The 26,001-nt window shown below is 43.1% G+C and overlaps 1 protein-coding gene across 2 annotated transcripts in view; it reads left to right on the top strand.

The window, feature by feature from the left end:
* Positions 1-219: 219 nt before the first annotated feature.
* HCF107 (high chlorophyll fluorescent 107) overlaps positions 220-26,001 on the top strand; it is a 434,314-nt gene continuing 408,532 nt past the window's right edge. For both annotated transcript variants that reach the window (XR_016266887.1, XM_089459467.1), the window contains exon 1: positions 220-897. Coding sequence is in view for 1 of the 2 variants with exons in the window: in XM_089459467.1 (XP_089315593.1) it covers positions 313-897 (585 nt within the window). In the remaining variant the exon portion in view is untranslated. The remainder of the gene's footprint in view (positions 898-26,001) is intronic.

The raw sequence follows: 26,001 nt of genomic DNA, 5'->3' as shown, positions 1-26,001 counted from the left end.
ATTATGATTATTATATTATATTATATTATATGTGGAAACGAAACCAGCATTATACTAATAATATATTTCACTTCATAGGTGACATAGGAGTTTTCAGTTGATACTATAATTTATAATGCAAAAACATGTCCACGTGGCAAATTTATGAACACCCATACTCTAAAACTACACGGGAAAAGGAAATTTAAATCCAAGCGTGTCCATTTGTGGATAAGATAAAGCTTTTTACATTTGAATGTTAAAAGTAGCATGAAGTGCTAGCCAAGTGAAAGCTGAAACTGGAGGGGAGAGGAGGAGCTTTGATGTGATGCAATGTACGGAATTTCCTTACAACCCATTTCACATTTATGTCATGGAATTGATTGCAAGAGTACCCAAACTTGTAAATGCCCCTACGATTTCGGTTTCAATTTAGCAGCCACTGGAACCGAAGCTCAGTTTGTATCTGAATCCTCCATTCATCACTTTCTTATCAGAAGAGAAGCCACTGTCACTCTGAGGAATTGCAATTCGACTTCCATTGGTTGTACGAAAAAGAGCAACGCTGGTACCCTTGAGGGGGCTGAGGAAAAGTACTCAAACGCTCAAAGTTCTAGTATCAGGAAATATTCTACTCCAAAGAAAAAGAAAAATTATAAATATGTGCCATCCATAGCTATAAGGAAGCCTGAGTTCGAGACTAGCCAACTTGAAAATGCTGATACGGAGAGTACAGGTTTAGGTTCAAATGAATTTAGTGCATCTGAATTCATTAAAACAGCTCCAATTTCAGCGCCAGAGGGAATTCCAGCCAGATATGACACACCTCTGGAAATTAACCTGGATTTGGCCGTATACAAGGCCAAGTCTCTTGCCAGGAAGGGGGACTATGATAATGCGGAGGAAATTTTAAGACAGGTATTATGATATCTCTACCCTGTTGTTTCTCGCTTTTCCTTTCTTTTACTTTTTTCTATAATGTAATAACCATAATTTTGACAAGCAGTTGGATACACTTGCAATTTTATGAAAAATTAATGGTTCAAGTCCTAGTGAGATGATGAACAATTGTAAGGTACGAAAAAGAGGGATAAATAATCAGAACATTTAAACTATAAACGATTCTTATGAAGCAACACCAGTTCTGAACTCCTTGCTGTCTACCCCATAGACAGACCACATCTCCTTTGTGGCCTATAATAACCTGCAACAAGAAGCAACTGCATGAACTTCACAACCAGCATCTTAGAGCCAACAGAATTTAAAAGCATCACATGGACACACCCAGAGACATTACACAGATTTGTAATTTAATTAAAATATCCTCCTCATGTACAACCAGCTACCGAAACACACTACACTAGTCTTTTATTAGCATTGGATTCAACGCATCCTTATTTCTCATTTGATGCCAAAAAGTTACATCTTAACCCCTTTAGATAGGGAACTTAATCCGTCTTCATCATTATGTATAGATACTTACTATTATCCTTGCAATCTTATCATTGTGTAGAATTATTCCTACAACTTACCATTATCTATTATCATTATCCTTGCCTTCTTATATTGTCTAGGATTATTCCTGGAACTTATCATTCTTTCCAAGAAAACTCCTGCAACTTATCATTATCTAAAAACAGTTTGATATTATTTTCATGCCAAAACTCCTTCTCTATTTATTTTCTCCCAAGAAAGACCTGGTGGGAAACTTAACAAATACTTCCTCAAGGGGAAATGCAAAGGGTACTACTTGTTGGAAAATGCAATATGGCAGCTATTAATACAGATTTTCCTTAACCTTAATAATTTCTTGTGATCTCTATTTATCTTCTTGAGTTTTTCTTTATTAGTTTTTCTTCACCAAACATTATCAAGAGCAAAATAGTAAAGACAGTGGACACAAAAATTAGGCTTCAAGTCTGGGAAAGGACCCTCCAAAGGGAAAACCTAGAAAAATCTCCTCGTCTTTCAGAATTTTTCAAATGAGACAACAAAAACCCAAATCCTAGACCAAGTCCTCCTCCAAGTACCAAGTCAGCCCTTCAAGAAAAAAATTGCATCACCCAGCTTCCAGCTACACCTTCGACCCCCAACTTTGACCATACAACTTCGACCTGCTGCTTCATCCTGCAACTCCAACTTTGTAGCTACTGTGGAAACCCTAAGGTAGTTCTTCAGGAGGTCTCTATTGAGCAAGATGATGTTTCCCAAGAGCAATGAAGTCAAATCAAAATATTTGCTCTTCCAACAACTTGATCTTGCAACTTGATCTCTTGCAATTCGGACTTGCAATTTTGACCTTCTTGGAAGCTACAAAAATCCTAGATTTTGCATGTGTGAGAGAGATAGAGCCCAAAAACAAAATTTTGTTTTTTTTCTTGGATTCTCCTTGTGTTCTAAACCTTCGCTCTTCATTTCTTGCTTCTCCTATATTCAGATCGAACTTGTGAGTGAGTGAGTGCCAAATGAGGTCGAATTTGCTTCTATTTATAGCCTTTCCAAGGGGTCGAATTCCCTCCTTTAGGCCGACTTGTAGCTGCCAGGGCCGACTTGTACTTTGGAGGTTTCTAGGACCTTCTAGACTCAAAATAAATTCTTTTACAAGGTACATCTTGCTTGGAAGGGTCTTATAAACACGATGTTGACTTTCTAGATCATGACAATAAATCCTATGACCTAACAAACCCTAGAAGCATGAAGAACATGCTTTTGCCTAGAAAACCATCAATAAGAAGCATGAAACCTGTGCTTTAAAGTAAAAACTTTTTCTTTTCTTCTTTTGTTTGTTACATAAGATACATGTTGAAATGAGTACAATAACAATTATGAAGACCGAAACTAATTACATTTCCAACACTCCCTCTTAACTAGGGAGGTATTCATAATTGTACCACTAATACAACATCATTCTTGAATTGAAGAGTTCTCATAAGAAGAGTTGTATTGATAAGCCAATTGTAAGCATCAACGTTATGACCAACACTGTCTTTGAGGCTTATCCAGACAAACTCAATTTCATTTGAGAGCATTATGCTGGGAAGCTTTACGTGGGATATCACACTACCTCTAAGACACATACCCCATCTGGATGTTCACTAGGTATGTCCTTTTAGGACTATTCTTATCTTAGATTCTTATCCCTTAATCCTCAACAAATATCAGTCCTCTTTGACCACTCTTATCTTGGATACCTGTCCTATCCTCAAAGAGTGTCAGTACTTTTCCTTTCTTGGATTGCCTATCCTCAAGGAAATCACAGATGCTTATCCAATCCTCCACCATTCTCTCTCCATGGCCTTCACTTAGACTTATGGCTATTAGTCCTGGTCAAGTACATGACACATGAAGAACAGAATGTACATGTGATGTTTTGCCATCACTCCCTCTCAACCAGAGAGGAGATTCCTATTCCCACTTAAAATAGATCCTTGCTCCTTCACAAATATTTGGAGACTTCATACTCCCTCTAAATCATAGAGGAGATCCACAACTTTTTTTCAATTAGAAATTTATAGCCACAAGCTTTCTAGCTTGTCTTCATAAGAGTATCAAGTTTCAACCACCTGTTCTTTATGGAGATAGCTGCATGGATCCCTCTTTCCTTTGCATCTCATCATATTGAGCTTTCTTCCTTCATTTTTTTTTTGGTAGGTAAGCACCCACGGGGGATTTGAACCAGTGACCTATCGCAAGGAGTGCCTTAATAGTGCACCCATTCACCATCAATCCAAAGCCCCGTGGGCTGCTTTCTTCCTTCATTGGTATTATAGAGTCATCTTCTTTTTTCAGTGTTGTGACAGGGTTCAAGCCAAAGATTTGGCTCATCACTTTCATTTTGTCATCATCAATGAAGGAATTACATTGAGCCTTACGAAACTTCAAACTAATCATAGTTTCCTCAAGGAAGTGATCCCACCCTTGTTGTTGTATGAGCTTGACCTTTAGGTTATCTTCTTGCACTGCTACCTATTAATCCCAAGACGAAATTATCTATACTTCATAATTGCCAAAATCATATGTTGAACTTGCTTCAACATTCATCATATATTTCTGCAATATCCTTACAGGCAACAAAACAACATGTTAACCAGATAACCAATAAAAAATATTAGACTTACCTCATCATGATGGCTTTCTCATCAAAACATCAACATCCTCATGGTCCATCTCCACAAGAATCTTCCTTCATGCATCAGAGTGCTCAAGGATCGAACTTGATTACTGAGTTACAATTTTCTTCTGGAGAATATACTAGATGTTGATCATCAATCTATATAATCCAGTGAGAAAGTCTTGATCATTTTTATTCTAGAGTAAGTCAAATTCTTCTTTCGAGCATCATATATATATATGGAAGATTTACGAAGCATATTTTATGACCAACTTCTTTTACAAGATTCTATACATATGAATCCTACCCAAAAGAAATAGTTACTTCAAATATGCATTCCTATGCTTTCATACAATCATCTATCTATTTGACCTTAAATGAGCCTTTAACTTGACCAACTGCATTCCTTCATCCTTCAAGAGTATTGTTTCCATACTATATGGAATATATACTAACCTTGTCATAATGCTTCTTCCAAGAACCTTCCAAAATGATGGTTCTAATAGGATCTTGATGATCCACCTTAGCAAAATGACTACTTCTAACATAATGTTAGATAATGTTTGGATGAACAATAATATGCAAAGTGGTCCTAATCTTCTCATTCTTGTAAACTGGATGATTACTACAAAGCAACTCAATCAAGTAGACTCTAAATCTTCTACTATCACATGCTTCTATCTATGATGCCATGCTTTTACAACAAAACTCTTCTAGAGTAAACAACAATGCATGCTATTCTAAATGAAAGACAATCTTCATAAAATACTTGATAGAGATGATGCCTTCTTTAATAGTAAAGATCTTTGACATCTTCTTTCTTCAACTTCTTCTCAAGTTATCCCTTCTTTTTAGCGGTGTGAGCTTTACTTCTTTCCTTTCTTATGATGTTCTGCGTGTTTGGACAATCCATCTTAAAATGTCCAAATTCATTGCATCCAAAGCATTGAACCTTGGACATATTTGGCTTCTTCTTGGACTTTCCAAACTTTACCTTCTCCAGTTTCTTGGTTCTTGCAATAAAGGCTTGAGATTGTTTATTTGATTCAATGTCATCCTTTGCCCCGATCCTAGTCTCTTCCAAGATGCTTTGAGCCCACAACTCATCAAAAGGAGTAGAGTCTTTCTTAGAGGAGATGCTAGTTGCAAAATTGCCCCATTCTGTTGGCAAGGCATTCAGTACACAAATGGTCATTTCAGAGTCAAAAATTGTCTCCTCAAGCCCATGCAACTGATCTCTTATTTGTGAAATCTTCATCAGGTAGGAGGTCATGTCTTCATCCTTCTATTTCTTTATTCTGTATAGTTGGTTTCTCAAAGAAATCTTTTGACCTGATGTGTTTATAGAGTATAGATTACTAGCTTGTCATACATAACCTTATAAGTCTTCAAATTAGCAACAAATGGAACCAGATGATCCTTAATGGATTCCACAATGATCGCTTGTGCCCTTACTTCTCCTTCCTTGTTTTTTTTACAACTCTTGATTCTTACCTTTGCTAGGTTCAACAACTTCACCGAGGACATATTCCATTACTTCATGTTATGTAAGTGCCAGATCAATCCCTTTTTTCCATGCTAGGAAATTTACCGAGCCAATGAGCTTATTGTTTTCCTTGCAGAAAGAACCCATATGACTAGAAGATTCAGACATAGAGTAATAATATGATACTTGTCCACCAAGAGTCTTTCCTTTTTTGATGATGTCTCCAACTATCTTGATGCCTTCAAGATCTTCAAAGAGACTTCAATGATGTCCTAGAAAGATGTCTTCTAGGATTACCTTCAGCAATAGATTCAAAGAGTGATGAATGATTCCTTGATGCTTCCTTGAAAAAAATGTCTTCCAATGAGCCTTTGTGATATTCCTACTTAGCAATATTGCTAAGGGAAATATCAATCTTGCCCAATTTTGTCTCATTTCATGTTTGCACTTAGGAGATGTGGGTTTAGAAGTCCCACATGAATTTTGGGATTAAGTGGGGGCTAAAAAATTAGGAAGGAAGGGAAATATTGCGGCTCTAGTGGAGCGTGGGGGCCACCCCATGGAGAATTACAACTTACATGTGGAGTACGCTCTCATTGGAGCGAAGTTGGTGGGGGAAAGTCGAGCTGGGCCCACATGGGCATCTTGGAGGCTTTTTGATAAATAGAGCAAGAGGCACTCATTTTGGGCATTCGTTCATCTTTTCAGAATTTGTCTTTTGACAAGAACACGCGAGCAGTGAGCCAAGTCTGCATGTGCTGTTCAACACACCGGGTGTTTCCGAGCGGAAATCCCAACCCTTGCTTTGGTGGACTTCGAGTGCCAACCCTGGGAGGGAGTTCTACTTCATACCAATTCGTACCAGCAACAGGGAATCGAGTTACAACAACAGGAAGAGTAACAACAACGTAGGGATTGCGCAGTCACAGTTAGAGGCACTCCGGGAAGTTGTGGAGATAGGGGAGTTCGAGGAGGAAATTCGGTGGGAAGGCTTGGGAAGCCTTCTAACAGGGTTTGCAAGGCATTTTGGGAGCATTCAACAACAAAATTCTCAGGTGGGTCGATTTACCCAGCAGGAGAGTCAACCAAGCCCAAGAGGGTCGAAATTCTGGGGTCAAGCTTTGGCCGAACCCTTCATGGGTTATTCTGGGTTTCTTGAGTAGAGGCCGGAATTAATTTCCCAAAATTTTCTGAGCAGCAGAGAGGGCTCTAGCAGCAGGTCATTTCAGGGAGTAACACCATTTCTGGGCATTTACAGCGCAACACTTGGGCCGAGTTATAGTAGCTTGGAGGAGGGTGATTCAGGGATCATTTTGGGCTTTTGCTAGCTTGGTAAGAGCAAGCCCAAGTGCACTCATTCCAGCACCTTGATTGTGCACCTCTTTCCATTAATAAAATGAGTACACAACGCTGTTTTGGGACAACAATGTGGTAATTTGTAGAGGTGGAGTCTACCACTACAGAGAGAACCCAAATTTGTTCTTTAGGGCCTGCACAATAGTTTTATGGGCAGAATTTGTGGGCCAAATTTGTAGTAAATAGGAGCTAGTGGAGCTAGGGTTGTGGGGTGACAACGATCCAAAAGATTGAGCAGCTAAGAAACAAGAAGGAAGTGCAATATTTCTTAGGTAAAGTAAATTTTCTGTGGCGTTTTATTCCAAAGTTTGCAGAAATTTTAAAAGTAATAACAGGTATGCTTAAGAAAGGGAGCGAGATTAAGTGGATTGAGCAAGCAAAGAATTCTTTTAATGATATCAAGAGAGCTTTAGGCCAAGCACCTTTACTCATTAGTCTAGATTTTTCAAAGGATTTCATGATTTTCTCTTTCGCCTCCGAACACACTATCTTCGGTGTGTTGCTTCAAAAGAATGAGGCAGGTCAAGAACAACCCATCTCCTTTTTCAGCAGGGCATTGAGGGATGCTGAACTGAAGTACAACATTCTAGACAAACAGGCATATGCGTTAATCAAAGCACTAAAAGATTTTAGAGTTTTTATTTTGCATTCTCATGTGATTGTGTATGTGCCAGATGCTGCAATAAAGAGTATTTTAGTACAACCAGACAGTGATGGCAGAAGAGGGACGTGGATTGCTAAAATGTTGGAGTTTGACTTGGAAATTAAGCCTACCAAGTTAATTAAAGGACAAGGTCTGGCTAGACTAATGACTGAAACAAATCTTGATGTTGTTGGTATAAATTCTATTTTTGAATTATCAGATCTGCCAGGTGAGGAATCAGTTGTTAAAGCTGAAGATTGTTTCAAACAATGTCCATGGTATGCTGATTATTGAAATTTCTAAGTCTGACACGTTAGAAATCCCTACTGCATTATCTGGTTTATTTCACCTACTTGTTTATTTCTTTTTTTTGCTAATGCAATAGTCGTACCTTCTATTCATTAATTACAAAATAAAGTACAGAGAGTAGTACAAAATTCTCAGACTCTGAGAAATAAGGGAAATTGTAAAACATCTTTACCTTGTCCGTATTGTAACAAAAAACAAACCTCCAAAGTAGGAAAGAAGAAAAAGGAATTGAACCGAGAATAACCCCTGAAAAAGCACCAGAAATGGCCAAAAAACCCGCCCGAAAGCGTAGAAATGAGTACTAAAACCCGGGAGGAGAATCTCTTGTCCCCCGACGAACACCGTCACCGAATGACTGGCCCGTCCTCTAAAAAACACGACCGTGGAACATGTCCAAACAATCTGACAGTTAAGGACCCAAGCCGCAGGAGAAAACTGCACACCAAAAGTCGAACAATCAGCACCATTGAAACACCTTGCAGAGATCTGACGGTGGAGCCGGATATCGCGCCTACCAACTGACCCGGAAGTTAGCGTGCGATAACGGTGGTAATCCACTCGACCCCAGCGCCACGTGGCACTACCTGAGTGGGATCGCTCCCAAAAAGCAGAAACCACTTTCCACTTGAGCGAGCCGCGATCAACGGAAAACCACCCAAGCTGCGGAAAGAGAGACCGGGAAAAGGAAACACTGGTTTCACGGTCAACAAGAATCATCTGCTCCCTGACATACACAACGAAGACCCTTCCAGACCCGAAGCACTAATCATACAGCTCCTGCCTTTCGGCTTCCCTTGAAGCCCCTTTATCCTTGTCAAAACACCTGTAAATTTCCGTGCATCCCTCAAACCAGGAGACCCCGGTTAACTTATCCGAACCAGAATAAAAAAACCCCATTGTGAGCATGCCTTTGAGCCGGCCCCTGCTGGTTGACCATACCCGTCTCCATTACTCTCTTAAGGAATGTTGTATTGTCTTCAATAGCTTAGTTTTGACAGATCGTTTTTAGTCTGTTGTTAGGGGAATCGCGCCAATTCATCACTGCCCTGTTATCTGTGCAGACAACTCCTTGATTAGCTAGCAATGCTAGCTTATTGGCCTTTCTTCTCACATGTGCAAATCTAACTGTTCTCAGGCTCTGAAGATGATTATGAATCCTTTGGAAGACATGAATAAGCCTCCAATTTGAAGAGACTTTTTCCGGTCTTGTTCCCCAGCTTATTCTTCTGACAGAGTTGATGATGATTTCAGAGTCCGCTTCAATGATTGTGTTTTGCCGATTTTCCTGAACCAGGAACTCAAGACTTTGCTCCATGGCCATTAACTCTGCCATGTTGTTGGTGTTTTTCCTAAGTTGCCATAAAAGATAAAAAGAATATCTCCCTTGTCGTCTCTTAACACCCCTCCATGGCCAGCCTTGCCCGGATTACCTTTGGAGGCCCCATCGATGTTGAATTTGAGAAAGCCCTTAGGGGGAGGATGCCAAAAGTCAAGTTCCGGGTCCCCCATTGACCCATTCCTGATAGAGCCCTGAGGAACCAGTCCCTGCAGATCTAGCCTGCAGAGAATTCTCCAGTCTGTGGCCGAAGGGGGGTTCGAGGGAAGATTTCTGATGGTGATACTAACCGTTTCCTTAATCTGTTTTAGGATTCTATCAAAGATGTTCTGGGAAGAGTTCTTAACATTCTTGAATATCCTGTTGTTCCTTTCTTTCCAAACATTCCAGATTATGAAACATGGAGTAAGAGCCCAAGCAAAACCAAGAACTTCATTATCCGAAAAGTTCTTTCTCCATTTGGTGAGAGTGTTGAAAAGGCTTCCCATATCTCTGTCAGATTGTTGGAAGATAACTGCAAAAGAATCCCATAATCCGGAGGTGAAAGAGCAATTGTTGAGAAGATGCTCAATGGTTTCCTCTTGGGCTTCACAGAGCTGGCATCTAGAAGGCCCTAGGAATCCCCTTTTCTTAATATTATCCCAAGTCAGGATTTTCCTTTGAAGAACCAACCACAAAAAGAGTTTAACTTTCATCCAACCTGGATGCTTCCAAAGGTTTTGCCAGAGCCTATTAGGAGCATGGGGATCGAGTTCAAGGAGAATGAGTTTAGCCTCTTTAAGATTGAAGTTCCCTTCGTTGTTGCTGCCCCATCTCAGTTGGTCATGCCCCCTAGAAACCAGAATTTTCCTTTGCTCCAACATTTTCATTAGTCTTTCAGCTTTGGTTATAAGATGTCTGTCCTCTCGGAGGTCTAATTTTCGCCAATCTCTCCACTTCCCTGCACTGTTGGTTTGATCCCAAAAATCCCTGACATGGGTTAGCTCCTTAGCATCAGTCTCTGCTTTGAGGTCCTTCAAGTCCTCCTGTAAGAGAATAGGTTCTTGTTGCCATCTATCCTCCCAGAATAAGGCCAAGTCTCCCTCTCTAATTTCCCAAAAGCTATGGTTTTGGATCAATCTTCTGTTGTCCCAGGCTTTGTTCCAAATATGAGATCCTCTGATATTCCCATCCATCCTTATGCGTTCATTAACAGTCCAAGTACTTGCATATTTTTCTTTCCAAGTAATGGCCCATTGTGCTTCTGGTTCCTTTATCCATCTCCACCAAAGTTTAGCCCCTAGAACCTTACAAAGAATCTCAGGATCATCTAATCCAAGACCCCCGTGGTTTTTGGGTTTGCAAATTTTGTCCCAGGCCACTAAGGCCCATTTCTTCTTTTCTTCCCCCTTGCCCCATAGGAAGTCTCTTTGTAAGTTTCTCATTTGATGCAGAATACCTTTGGGAGCAGGGATGGCCGAAAGCATAAAGATTGGTATTGATTGAAGGACAGCCTTTGTGAGGACCAATCTTCCAGCCAAATTTAAAGATCTTATAGTCCATTTCCTAGTTTTGTCATGCAGCTTACTGATAATCGGTTCCCAAATACTTTTGTGAAGAGGTTTGGCAGTTAAAGGCACCCCCAGGTATTTCGAGGGGAGAGAGTCTCTTTGGAAACCCAGAATTCTGGAAATGTTCCTCTGAATGGCAATATGTGTATTAAAGAAGAAGATCTTAGATTTGGAAAGATTGACTTCCAAGCCAGAGGCCTTGGCAAAGTCCTTAAGGATTTGTTTGTAGGCAAGAGCTTCTTTGACAGTGGGTATTCCTTGCAGCATGGTATCATCGACAAATTGTTGATGGGTTAAGGCTTGACCATTGTCAGAGAGTTGTATACCCCTGACCTTACCAGCATCATTAGCATCCTTTATGGTTCTGCCTAGACCTTCCATCATTAGAATGAAGAGAAAGGGAGAAAGGGGATCACCCTGCCTGAGGCCTCTGGACGGGGTAAAAGTCTCCGAGGGAGAGCCATTAACAAGAATTGAAAAACTAGAAGAAGAGATTAAAGCCAGGATCCATCTTACCCAATTGTGATCAAACCCAAAAGCAATAAGAACCTTCCTGATATAATTCCAATTCAGTTTATCATAAGCTTTGGCTATATCAAGTTGCATAATCATGCCAGCTTTTTTCTTACTAGTCAGCGAGTGCACCACTTCATGAGCCTGGATAATATTATTAAGAATTTGCCTTCCTTCCACATATCCTGATTGTTCCCCCGAAACTAATGCAGGTAAGAGGGGTTTGAGCCTGTTAGCAACCACCTTTGAAATTATCTTGTAAACCACATTGCATAGAGCTATTGGCCTGAATCTATCTGGGGTTTGAGCCTGCTCCTGTTTAGGGATCAGGGCTATGAAGGAGGAATTCAGAGCTTTCAATATGGTTCTATGCTTCTTGGAGTCTTCCACTACCTGCAGAATGTCCTATTTAACTATATTCCAACAAGCTTTAAAGAAATCGACATTGAAGCCATCCGGGCCTGGTGCCTTACCATTCTGCATTTCTTTGAGAACCCCACTAACCTCCTCTTCCGTCACAAGCCTGTAAAGGTTAACATTGTCCTCTCTAGAGACTATCCTGGGAATGTTCTTGGTGATTTTCTGGATATAGTGTTCTCTGTCATAACAGGTTTCCTGAGCTATGGTTCTAAAGTGCTGGAGTAGCACTGCCTCAATTTCTTCATGAGAATTGATATTGTTTCCTCTTTCATCCTTAATCGTAGCAATTCTATTATGTGCTCTATTTGCCATGGTGGATTTGTGAAAAAATCTGGTATTGCGTTCACCTTCTTTTAGCCATTGGATTCTAGATTTTTGTTTCCAAAAAATTTCCTCTTGACTGCATAAATTCTCCCATTGCTGCTGATATCTGGTGGCTTGATCATGTCGAGCTTTGTCATAGCCTTCTTTAATGAGGCCTTGGTTAAGTTCCTGCAGTTTACTTTCAATCATCTTTTTCTCTTCAAAGATATTGCAATTCAGTCTTGTTCCAGTCCTTGAGCTGTAGCTTGATATGTTTTAATCTTCTCTGAAGGATAAACATTTTGGAACCCTGAATATTTAAATCCTCTGCCCACCACTTGGTTACATTGCTGATGAAATCTGGGTGGGATAGCCAGATATTTTCAAATCTAAATGGTTTGTTCCCGGGTTTACCAATGCCTTGCACCTCCATTTGTATCGGCTAGTGATCAGAACCCCCAAAGGGTAGCACTCCAGCTACCATTTCCTTATCATTGAGCATAAGATCTTCTGAGATGATGAATCTGTCTAATTTGGAGGCTACTTGAGACTCTCCTCCTCTTTTATTGTTCCATGTGAAGATGCCATTGTGCATTTCAATGTCCACTAGCTTCATTTCATCAATAAAGGTTTGAAAAGCCACAGAGTCTTTGCCTAGAACTCTGGTTCCCCCTTTTTTTCCGTGAGTGACTTAATCATGTTGAAATCACCCCCTAAGATCCAGGGTATTCCTGCATGTCTGTTTTGGAGAGTCTCTAGAGAATTAAGAAGCCTTAGTTTAGCCTCCAATCTCTGTGGGCCATAGACATTTGTAACCAGATAGGTTTCCTTAACACCTACTGGTTGAAAAATTGCAGATAAATAATCTCTAGATGCCTCCGCATCTATTAAATCAATCTTTTGTGGATTCCACAGAGTGAGAATACCTCCTGCTGTATTCTCTGCCTTGACTTCCAGAAACTCAAATTTATTGAGCCATTTACTATGCATCTCTCTTATCTTCTGAATGGAGCACTTGGTCTCCTGTATGAAAATCACATCCGGAGATGCTTGTTTCATTCTATTACTCAGTAATCTTTGTTTTCTTCTACTACCTAGACCTCTGATATTCCAAGAAGTGAACTTCATAATTAAAGATTAGTAAAGGAGTAACTGGATAGGTCTTTCATCTTACCTGAATCTATCATTAGCTTTCCGCATTCCATCAACAACTCATTCTACTTTTTTCTACCCCTCTTCTTCCCTGGGATTCTGGGTGCTAGTCCTGCCATATTTTTCATCGTCTTCACTCCTTCATTGCCTTGTCTTTCTTTGTGATTGAGTCTGTTCAGTCCTTTAGTTTGGGTCCTCCATAGAAACAACTGCTGAACCCTGTTGAATTCCTCTGCAGGTAATGAGTCTAGCCCTTCTTTGGTTCCTTGATTCAAAAAACTTTCTAAATCTAGGTTTTCTTTCTCAAGGATTTCCTGGAGATCATGGTCCTCCATATCTGTCTCACTTTGGGTCATGTCAAGATCCATCGCTTGCTCAGCATTACTCATCATGAGTTCTTTTATATTGTCATTCTCTTGTGTTTGCTCCTTTTCTTTTTCTTTCTCCTCCTCCCCTGTGTTTCCCGCTTCTGCCTTATCAGTGTCTGTAGGATCTGCGTCTACTTCGAGGGTTTGGAACCTGTTCTGGTTAACATGCTGCTCTTTGACTTTGCTTGTTCTTAGTCCTCTTTTGCTCCCTTTTCCTTTGTGTACCACCTTGAGGAAGCTATCTGGATCCTTCATTATATTAGCTTTATTTTTATCCTTTGTCTTATTGAGGGGGCAGTCTCTGACCAGATGTCCATGCTCGTGACATTTGCGACATCTGAAAGGAATGTGTTCGTAATCTACTACTTGTGTCCATTCCTCATCAAACACCTCCAGAATAACCTCATCCGGCAGCGCTCCAGAGAGATCCATCTCCACACATATTCTAGCGAAGGAGGTATACTTTCCCCTTCTAGTGGCCTTAGAAACTTTGACAAAACGCCCTAACTTGTTTCCTATGGCTGATAGAGATTCCATTTGCCAGTAATCAAGGGGTAGAGAGTAGAGTCTTACCCAGACTGGGACTGAGGTGAAAGTTTCGCGTTCCGGAACAAAGTTCATGATCCACGGCCTCATATAGAGGCCTGCAACAGCAAAGAAGTAAGGGCCTCCTTCAAACACTCTGTCTTTGTCTTCGATATTAGCAAAAACTACAGTGAAAAAACCCTTGGATCCAAGATGTAGGTCAATGCTGCCTTTTGGTTTCCAATGGTATTTAATCCACATTTGTAAAGCTTTTTCAGTGGGCCACAGCCCCATGAATTTACAAATGATTGCATATGTTTGCATATGATCCCTGTGCGCCTGCAGCGCTGGGTCATTTAAAATGATTTTGGGAATTACCGCCGCTTTGGGTTTGCATGGTCCCATGTGTGCTTTGTCTTTAATGCTTTGCTCCCTGATATCTTCCACATTCTCCAATGTTTCATTATGCTCCCTTGCTTTGGTTCCCTCTTGGTCTTCTTCGTTGCTTCTCTCTTTTCCTTTTGAATACTCTCTGTCATTTTCCATGGGCTTTTCCACCTACTAACCACTGCCTGCTTGAAGGAGGGAGTGGAGCTCCCCCCTGAGCGTCCTTTCATGGCGGACAACCTCTATGATTGGTCGCACCCTGGTATTTTCCTCCCGCCGAATCGCTCAATACCTACTTGTTTATTTCATTAACAAGTTATTTATACATATAAATACTGAAAATAAACACAAATGCAGCCTTAACTCATATACAGATTGGCAACTGAAATACTAGACAAACACACAAGGGACACCGTTATTTTTGGACAACACGTCCCCGGAAAAACCTAATGCGGGAAAACCGATGTAGCGGTTTTGAGGGTTTTATTATTATGCAGATTTCTTGAGTACAACTAGGGTGCCGAACTGGCTCACCCAACATAGATTTTTACACGGCAGTAATACCTCTTCTTGGAGACAGATATTTAGCTTCTCAACACTAGTCTGCCCCACGAAAATCCTTTTGATGCTTTTCCAATGCTCCGCATCAACCCTGCTAGCTTCTACGTAGCTTCTGAACCCTCTACGTTAGAGTTTTGCATCTTTGTGTCAGCTTTCTGGCCTTCTGCGTCACCTATGGAGGCCCCTAAGTCTATGCGTAGTCTCTAGCTACCTCTGCGTAGCTCTGGCTGCCTCTGCGTCAGCCTCTTCAGTCACTGCGTTGACCCTCAGTTACTATCTTTGCCTCTCTGCTATGTACTCATTGCCCCTCGCTGCAACATATCATTTGTTCGAATTTTCTCAGCAAACCCCGCTCCAGAAAATTGAACTGACTGATCAATCTTGGTGTATCTCCAACTGACCCTCAAGCCTCCTCTTATACTTTTCCTGTTGAGTCTTCAACGACCTAGATTAAGTCTCTAATCAATGGCTAAGATTATATTTGGCTTGATCTAGTTCAGTTAGAACCTTCTCACCCAATTTTATATTAATACCCATTAATATTTTAATTTTCCTAAGTTTAGACTCAGGAACCCCATTAAAAATATTAATTATTTTAATACCTCTCTAAGTGGGTGGAATTTACCCAAACCATTTCTGGGTCTTGGAGATCTCATGTGCTTTAGTCTCTCATTAATTTTCATGGCTAGAGCACATCCGATGCTACCCCAAATCAACACTCCCTCTTAGCGAGGAATGTGCTCTAGTAATGCTCCACCACTGTACATCACATTGATCCTCCAACACCGGTACCTGTGCTGATGCTTGGCCTGTTGCCCAACATCTACTGCACTGCTGCTTTCTGTATTGCTGCCCATGGCTCTGCCACTGCCACTGCTACATCTGTACTGCAGCTCCCTCTCAACATACTGCATTATGCTGCCCATAGCACTACCACTGCAAATTGCTGCACTGCAACTCAGTTACCGATAAATAAGTAACTGATCTACCCGAATTCTGACATCCTTGTCAGTCTAGAAGCCTCCTGATGCTGAAGCTACCTCTGCTGCTCTCCTGTGCTCCCTCTGTTGCCTCTGCATTGCTGCAAACACCTCTGTGCCTCTCGCACTGTTGCAACCTCCTCTGTGCCTCTCGCACTGCTGCATACACCTCTGTGCCTCTCGCACTGCTGCAACCCCCACTGTGCTACTACAGACCCCTGCACTCTAGCACTGCCTTGTCGCTTCATCGCATCTTGCTTCTATCGACATCCATCATCCTGCTATTGTCACTCGGGGCTTCCGTATCCGGATATGATCCAAGAGTTTGGGTACCTCAAGGATCTTGCCCTTCATCTTCTGTAGTCCTCCTGACTACAACTCTATGTCACCCCACCTCTTCTCTAGAGGTGCATGAGCACTGATGGCACAGTCGTCATCAGTCTCGACTTCTTTCTCTGCTTTAGCCGAAGTTGCCTTGGAGTCAGAAGCCTCTCCCTTATTCTTTTTCCTGGGACACTAGGATGCATAATGACTCAACTCCCCACGATGGAAGCACTTCACCTTGGAGATGTCCTTCTTCTTCCTCTTCCCCTGTGTTGATTTGGGGTAGCATTGGATGTGTTCTAGCCACGAAATTTGGTGGAGAGGCTGGGGCACATGAGATCTCCAATACCCAGAAAGGGTTTGGGCAGATTCTCAACAGATCAGGAGATATTAAAATAATTAATATTTTTAATGGAGTCCCTAAGTTTAAACTTAGGGAAAATAAAATATTAATGTGTATTAATATGAATCTGTGTTAAAATGGTTCAAAAGACATGGATCAAGCCAGATCTAATCTTAGCTGTGGAATAGGGACTTAATTTGTGGCCGTCGAGATGTCAACAGGAAAAGTATAAGAGGAGGCTTGAGGGTCACTTGGAGAATACACGAGAGTGATCAATCATTCTATTCTCTAGAGCGGGGTTTGCAAAGAGAGATAGAAGCAGTGATCGATAGAGCAGCTGAAGGGCATTGAGTACAGAGAAACATAGAAGGCAGAGATTGTGTTGGGAGAGCAGCGCAGCAGCCAAGGAGAGTGAGGTAGAGCCAGCAAGGGTTCACGCAGGGCCACGCAGAGGCAGCCAAGTGCTGTGCAGAGCACCAGAGAGGCCAGCATGTCTGACGCAAAGGCCCAGAGAGCTGAGGCCCTCCTGGGGCTGACACAGGCCAAGAAAGGCTGACACAGGGCCAACGTGAGACAGAGAGGGGCTGACGCATGCCAAGAAGGCTGACATAGGGCCAGCGTGAGACAGAGAGGGATTGACATAGGGCCTCCTGGGGCTGATGTAGGCCAAGAAAGGCTGACACAGGGCCAGCGTGAGACAGAGAGGGGCTGACGCAGTCCAGAATGGGAAGACGCTGGGGTTGTAGAGCAGTTTTGTGTTGAGGAGCTGGCGGAAGGATTGTCCGGGGTTTCAGCCAGGAGATTTCTCTCAAACTGTGAGGTATAGCTGCTAAGGAAATGCTTTTTTGGGTAGGTTAGTTTCGGCACCCAAATTGTACTATGATATTGCTTAATAAGAAAATCCTCAGACAGCTGCACCGGTTTTCCCGCATTGGGTTTTTCTGGGGACATTGGTCCAAAAATAATGGTGTCATGTGGTGTGTTCTTGTTTCTTTTAGTTGCTAATCTATAATATGCTGAGCATGCATTGGTGTTTATTTTCAGTATTTACTTTGTAAATAACTTGTTAAAGAAAAATAACAAGTAGGTAGGAATAAATCAGAAAAAGTGCATGAAGAGTTTCTAAACTAAGTAAACTTAGAAACTTCAACATGGTATTAGAGCGTGATTGCAGATCACAGGAGGACTAAAAGACATCAGCCGAGCGGGCAAAAGCAACAGAAAACAGCTGTCCTGAGGTGACAGAAGTTGTTTCTAGTAGCGCAGAAGCCAAGAAGTGTGACATAGAGCCAGCTAGAGCCACGCAGAAGAAGCCGGGAGCTACGCAGAGCCTCAAAGAGGCCAACGTTGTTGACGTAGAGGGCCAGAGGGCTGACGCAGGGCATCCCAGAGTTGACACAAACCCATCTGGGGTGACGCAGAGCCAACGTGAGGCAGAGAGGGGCTGACGCAGTTCACGGAGAGGCAGTTGTTGGAGTCTAGAAGGCTGCAGAAATATTGCAGAGTGGAGTTGGTGAGGTACTGTAGTCAGAACAGTACCTGACAGAGCAGGGCCAGAGGAGTTGTTACCAAGGGTTTCTAGTCGAGGAACCTGGATCAACAGTGCAGTTGCCACAAGACGATAAGAGTAGGGGGCATCTCGACAAACGACATAAGGATTTCTAGGAGGGAAATCAAGACTCAGAGGGAGTCCAAAAGAGAACTTCCAGACGAGAAGTAGAGACTCAGAGGAGTTGAACAGAGAACTTCCAGGAGGGAAGTAGAGGAGCGTCATGGCACTACACTGGGTAAGAGACTAGGATAGACTAGACGGAGCATCAAACTTCGCAGTCTGGAAGGCCATAATCTTATCAGTGCTTGACAGGAATCGTGTCAAGAACTTCGCCTTGAAGGTTATAGCTATCCTAGTCGACCCCAATGATAATGACAAGTATGAAGAGGCATTGGCGAGGGCCAAGTGCATTATCCCTGACGGGGTCAAGGATCATGTGGTACCACATATAGCCGAGAAGGAAACGACAGTTGAGATGTGGGAGGCTCTCAAGAACCTGTACCAACGTACTTATGTGCAGAGAAGAATGTTGTTCGAGAACCAGATGAGGTCGTATCAGATGAAGAAGGGTCAATCGATTGAAACCTTCCTCGAAGGACTAAATGAGATTCGAAACCAGTTGACTACTATAGGAGCGACACCGGATCAAGAGCTTATGGTGAGGACAGCCCTGAATGCTGTCTCGGAGGATTGGGAAGTGTTTGTCTAGAGTATCTTGGGCAGAGGGACTCTCCCACCTTGGGACGAGATGTGGGTAGCGCTTCGCCAGGAAGAGATCAGACGACAGTTGAAGACAGGTAGCAGCAGCAAAGGGATCAAGGTCAAGTAGGAGGAGGAGGATGTGGCCCTAGCATCTGAGGGAAAGCAGGAGAAGCGGAAGAAGAAAGATCTCTCCAAGATCAAGTGCTTCCACTGTGGGGAGATGGGTCATTATGCGACCCAGTGCCCAAGGAAGAAGAGTAAGGGAGAGTCTTCCGAGATTAAGGCAGCGCCAACATGGGCAGAGAAGGAAGTTTTGACAGACGATGACTGTGCCATGAGTGCACACGCACCACTTGAGCGGAAGTGGGGAGACATCGAGTTGTAGTCAAATGGACTATAGAAGATGAGGGTCAGGATCCTTGAGGTACTCAGTCTCTTGGATTAGACCTTGCTACGGGAGCCTCGAAGAGGAGTAGCAGGAGTGGGTGAGTCGGGTAGAGACGAATGCGGATGGAGCGGCAGAGAGAGCTACAGTGCAGGAGTCCCAAGACAACGCGAGGCTAGCAGGCTGCAGCAGTGCGAGAGGCACAGGAGTGTTGCACTAGTGCAGGATGGCACAGAGAGGTGTGAAACGGTGCGAGATGCAGGGAGTTGTTGCAGCAGCGCAGAGGTCAGAGAGGGAGCACTTGTCAGCGACAGAGGGAGCTTCAACATCAGTGGGTGTCTCTAGCCCAACAGGGAGGTTAGATTGGGAGATCAGTTAATTACTTCTCAGTAACTAAGTTGCAGTGCAGCAGTGGGCAACACGATGCAGCATGATGAGAAGAGGTGCAGTGCGGATGCAGTGCTAGGAGAAAGGACCAGTAGCAGCATGGATGCAGAGGGAGTTGTCATACAGATGCAACAGTGGCAGTTGTAGAACCATGGGCAACAGTACAGGAGGCAGCAGTGCAGAGGATGTTGGACAGGAAGGCCTAGATTAGCACAGGTACCGATGCCGGATGATCAGAGTAATACTCAGTGAGGAGTATTGCTAGAGCACAGTCCTCGCTAAAAGGGAGTGTCGATTTGGGGTAGCATCGGATGTGCTCTAGCCACGAAATTTGGTGGAGTGGTTGGGGCACATGAGATCTCCAATACCCAGAAAGGGTTTGGGCAAATTCTAAACAGATCAAGAGATATTAAAATAATTAATATTTTTAATGGAGTCCCTAAGTCTAAACTTAGGGAAAATAAAATATTAATGTGTATTAATATGAATCTGTGTTAGAATGGTCCAAAAGACATGGATCAAGATAGATCTAATCTTAGTCATTGATTAGGGACTTAATCTCGGCCGTTGAGATGTCAATAGGAAAAGTATAAGAGGAGGCTTGAGGGTCACTTGGAGAATACACGAGAGTGATTAGTCATTCTATTCTCTAGAGCAGGGTTTGCTAAGAGAGATAGAATTAGTGATCGAGAGAGCAGCTGAGGGGCATTGAGTACAGAGAAACAAAGAAGACAGAGATTATGGCGGGAGAGCAGCGCAGCAACCAAGGAGAGTGACGCAGAGCTAGCAAGGGCTCACGCAGGGCCACGCAGAGGCAGCCAAGTGCTGCGCAGAGCACCAAAGAGGCCAGCGTGTCTGACGCAGGGCCTCTTGGGGCTGACGCAGGCCAAGAAAGGTTGACGCAGGGCCACCGTGAGACAGAGAGGGGCTGACGCAGTCCAGAATGGGCAGATGTTGGGGTTGCAGAGCAGTTTTGTGCTAAGGAGCTGGCGGAAGGATTTTCCAGGGTTTCAGCGAGGAGATTTCTCTCAAACTGTGAGGTATAGCTGCTAAGAAAATTCTCTATTGGGTAGGTCAGTTTCGACACCCAAATTGTACTCTAATATTGCTTAATAAGAAAACCCTCATATAGCTGCACCGGTTTTCCCGCATTGGGTTTTTCCGGGGACATTGGTCCAAAAATAATGGTGTCATGTGGTGTGTTTGTTCTTGTTTATTTTAGTTGCTGATCTATAATATGTTGAGCATGCACTGGTGTTTATTTTTAGTATTTACTTTGTAAATAACTTGTTAAAGAAAAATAACAAGTAGGTAGGAATAAATCAGAAAAAGTGCATGAAGAGTTTCTAAACTAAGTGAACTTAGTAACTTCAACACCTTGCTATTCCGCAGATGCCAGAGCCGCATCCTCCTCCTCTTTCTTGATTCGACCTCCTTTGCCACTACTCCCCGCCTTGGTCAGCCGTCTGATCTCTTCTTGGCGAAGAGCTGCCCACATCTCTTCCCATCCTGGAAGAGTAGCTCTGCCCAAAATGCCTTGGACAAATGTCTCCCACTCCTCGGAGACTGCATTCAGGGCGGTCCTCACCATGAACTCCTGATCCGGCGTGGCCCCTATGGAAGTAAGTTGGTCCTGAATCTCCTGCAATCTGAGGAGGTATAGATCTATCTGCTCCCCCTTCTGCATTTGATACGACTGCAGCTGATTCTCTAATAGCATCTTTCGTTGCACGGAAGTGCTTTGATACAATGTCATCAAAGTATCCCACATCTCCTTTGCCATGTTCTTTTCGGCAATATGTGGTATGACATGATCCTTGACCCCATCAAGGATTATGCACTTTGCCCTCGCCATTGCATCCTCATACTTTTCATTATCAGCTGGGTCTACTGGGATAGCCACGGTTCTCAAGGCGAAGCCCTTGATGCGATGTTTATCCAGGACTGACAGGATCCTGGCCTTCTAGATGACAAAGTTGGAAGCCGTGTCCAACCTGTCCTGATCCCTCAGTCTGTTCACTGCCGTCTCCACTCTTGCTTCTAGACTCCCTCTGAGATTCGACTTCCCCCCTGGAAATGTCCTTCTGAGTCCTGATTTCCCTTATGGAAATCTTCCTGCCAACTGTCGAACTGCTCCTCTCCAATACTCTTTGCAACTGCAACTCGGATCTGGATTTCTTGGCTAGAAATCCGTCAAGGCAGCGACTCCCTCTACCTTGGTTTTGTCCCGTTAGGTACTGCTCTGCTCCGACAGAAACAACACCCCACCAACTTTCTAATCCACAATCTGCCCACAGCTCCCTAGGCCCCGACAACTGAAGAAACTGAGCCTCTCAGCTCTGCGCAATCCCGACAAAGGTTGAATCACTCCTCTGGCCAACTGCGTCAAGCCTACCTGGCTGAGTAGGATGACATGGCTCTTCATGAGCCTCTTCTGCCTCTCTCTGCCTCTGCGCTGGCCCTCTCTCTGGCTCAAAATGATGATGTAGGCCCTCTGCGTCACTCCTTTGCTGCCTTCTGCTTAGGAGTAGCTCTGTCTCTCGGGATAACTGCTACTGCTGCAAATTTATGATATTGCTGGTGCCTTCAGTTCTCCTGTGATCTGCAATCCTCTGATACCATGTCGAAATTCCCAAGTCTGACACGTTAGAAATCCCTACTGCATTATCTGGTTTATTTCACCTACTTGTTTATTCAAGTTATTTATACATATAAATATTGAAAATAAACACAGATGCAACCTTAACTCATACACATATCAATAACTGAAATACTAGACAAACACACAAGGGACACCGTTATTTTTGGACAACACATCCCCAAAAAATCCCAATGTGGGAAAATCGGTGCAACAGTTCTGAGGGTTTTATTATTATGCAGATTTCTTGAGTACAACTAGGGCGCCGAACTGGCTCACCCAACATAGATTTTTACACAACAGTAATACCTCTTCTCGGAGACAGATATTCAGCTTCTCAGCACTAGTTTGCCCCACGAAAATCCTTTCAACGCTTCTCCAAGGCTCTGCGTCAGCCCTTCTAGCCTTTGCGTAGCTCTTGAACCCTCTGCGTTAGCCTTTTGTGTCTCTGCGTCAGATTTCTGGTCTTCTACGTCACCTACGCAGGCCTCTCAGCCTCTGCGCAATCTCTAGCTGCCTCTGCGTGGCTACTGCTGCCTTTGCGTAGCTCTGGTTGCCTCTGTGTCAGCGTCTTCAGTTACTGTGCTGACTCTTAGGCATTATCTCTGCCTCTCTGCTATGTACTCACTGCCCCTTGCTGCAACAGATCACTTGTTCGAATTTTCTCAGCAAATCGCGCTTCAAAAAATCGAATTGATTGATCAATCTTGGTGTATCTCCAACTGACCTTCAAGCTTCCTCTTATACTTTTCCTGTTGATTTTTCAACGACCGAGATTAAGTTTCTAATCAACGACTAAGATTAGATTTGGCTTGATCCATGTCATTTATAACCCTTCTCACCTAGTTTTATATATTTTTTTTGTAAGCTTAGGTAGATCCTCCTTTTCTATTTATATATAAACAAACTGAAACCACATACAGTTAAGAGGTGGCCTCAACTTGCCCAGTGGGAAACCAAGTCTGTTGGCCACCGATGCATATTGTAAGCCATCCAAAGACGATAATTTATCAGTCTTTCTACCCAAGCAATATATACACAACTATTTAAGAACCATTCTATAGTCTTAGATACCATAAGCATGCATGTAAAAGAAAGCTAGCCGCTAAAAAACAAAAGACCTGAGCTATCATTGTGGTTAGCTATTCTTTGAGGTCTTTTGGTTTTGACTCAACTGTTGCTGGATCTTCAACTGAATCTCCAGGTGCTGGTGTCATTTCGATAATGCATGGAATGTGTCACTGGATACGATCCAGTCTAATGTCCTGCTTGCAGAGCTGAAACTGGATAGTTTGCAGGTCCTTTTTGTAGTCTGGCATGTCTCTAATGATCAGAGCCATCCCCATGGACACCTGTTCCATTGCTTTTCCTACCAATCTTTTCATGAGCCAATACAAATGCAAGGTCTATTTGAATTGGGATAGTCTCCCTCTGGTGTTCCCGGGATCTGGGATGTATTCTTTCCATTCCTCCATTTCGTCCTCGGAGTCCTCTTCCATGATTCGGTCCTCCATTTCTTTTTTAATTTTTCGGATCCCTGCATCCATTCCTTCCTTATATGCTTTCGCTGCCTCCCTAACAGTCTCGTCCATGGGTCTTCTCCCTTTCCTCTGTTCCGAGGTTCTCGGGTCCTTTGAATGAGGACCAAATTTTCCTCGTCCTCCGTGGCCTCTTCCTTTGGTTGGACGCGCCATGTCACAGTTGTCTACTACCTGTTGACAATGATCACAGTTCAATGTCAGGGTAATAAAACCATTACCAGTACAAATGTCGATTGCCTTGTGGAGTGTCTGTTCTCCGTCGCTGACTCCCCTCTGCTCGCACTCTGTTGCTCCCAGGCATTTAGGTGAAACAGGGGTGGGCTTCGCCTTCTCCCTGTTCCACCCATCCTGCCCCTCAGTCAGACCCAGCATGGTCCCGGTCACTCCTCCACTGTCCCTTCCTCTCGCCTTGAGGTCCCTCAGGCTAACCCATTCCCTGTTTGACCCCGGTAAAGCATGCAGAGGGAGCTTCGCGCTGAGACTCTCCTCCCTCCCCCTGCCTTGCATGCCATCGCCACTCCCTACCTTCGCAATGCTACCACCTCTGCATGCCATCCATTCCTTGCTTAGCTTCTTGCCTAGCTGTCCCCCCAGGCTTGCTCTTCTTTGCTGCCATATCTCCCCCAATCTACCCAGAAATTCGGTTTGAAGGACTTCTCCAGACCCTCCATCCTCCATTCCACCTAGATAAAATCCTCTCTAGCCTCTCTAGCCTTTTCCCTGAGCAAAATGCGCCACTCCCTATTAGCTTCTATACCCTCAAGCCTGACCAGCAGCGACGCAGAGCTAAAGGGCCACTCTTCCTCATTGTTTCTATTCTTTCTGCTCAGCAGAATCTCTCCCTGTGGTATTTCCTTCCCGACAGGGCACAATTCTCTTCCCCCACTCGGCATGCTAGACTTTCCTTTGCTAATTACAGAAAGAAAATAGTTAATGTACCTGTGGTTGCTCTGCCTGCTTGCTGAATGCGAGTATGGCTGGTCTTCTGCTCTTGTTCTCCCGTTGCCCTGCAATCTATCCCTCCTCCCTTCACTACGCTCCCTCTCATACTTTGCCTTACCTACTTGCCGTTCCATCCACCTTAAGCAGTCGTACTTACCACCTCTTCTCATACTTGCGTACCCAAGGCCACTTCTCCCTTCTAACGTCGCTGCAGGAATGCGGGACGCCACCACGCCCTGCGGTATAAGCGTGTGGGCAGTGGTAGGCAGTCCTCTCACCTCTTGGCCCCTGACATCCATTATTACACTGATTACCCACTCCGTCACCCCGATCGGGGGTCACCCAGTTTTATATTAATACCCATTAATATTTTAATTTTCCTAAGTTTAGACTTAGGAACCCCATTAAAAATATTAATTATTTTAATATCTCTCTAACCGTGTGGAATTTCCCCAAACCATTTCTGGGTCTTGGAGATCTCATGTGCTTTAGCCTCTCCACCAATTTTCATGGCTAGAGCACATCTGATGCTACTCCAAATCAGCACTGATGTTGTTTACATTCTGTAGAATTTACAAGTACCACCAGGAATAGATAAGATGCAAGCTAGATTTTTGAGATTGAAATCTGTTAAGTATTGTCTTTTAAATGGTTATTTGTATTGGAAGGATGCTCAGGGTATTTTATTGAACTGCCTACTAGAAGACGAAGCCAAGAAAATTAGTAAAGACTTTCATGAAGGAGCATGTGGGGGACATCATTAATGGAAGACCACAATAGATAAAATCTTGAGAGCTGGATTTTACTGGCCTACTTTATTTTCTAATGTTAGAAAATAGGTAGCAACTTGTCACAAATGTTAGTTGTTTGAGGGTAAGTCAAAACTAATGTCTTTGCCTTTGAAACTTCTTTCTCTGGAGGCACCTTTTCAGCAGTGGGGACTTGACTTTATAGGTGAAATTCATCCGGCATCGTCAACACATCATAGATGGATCTTGATAGGGACATATTACTTCACAAAGTGGATTGAGGCACTTTCGAGTAGGCAAACCACTGATCTTGTGGTTATTCAATTCTTAGAAAATATTCTTTCTAGGTTTGGTTGCCCAAAGAGAATTATTACTGATAATGCACAGTGCTTTAAGTCTAAGAGATTAGTAAAATTCTGCGAAGATTACCATATCAAGCTTAGCCATTCCACAACCTAT

This window comes from Pinus tabuliformis, chromosome 7 (assembly GCF_031772625.1).
Source record: "Pinus tabuliformis cultivar Carrire ecotype Pingquan chromosome 7, CPIR1, whole genome shotgun sequence".
Classification (NCBI taxonomy): Eukaryota; Viridiplantae; Streptophyta; class Pinopsida; order Pinales; family Pinaceae; genus Pinus; species Pinus tabuliformis.
This window is presented reverse-complemented; position numbering and strand designations above follow the sequence as displayed.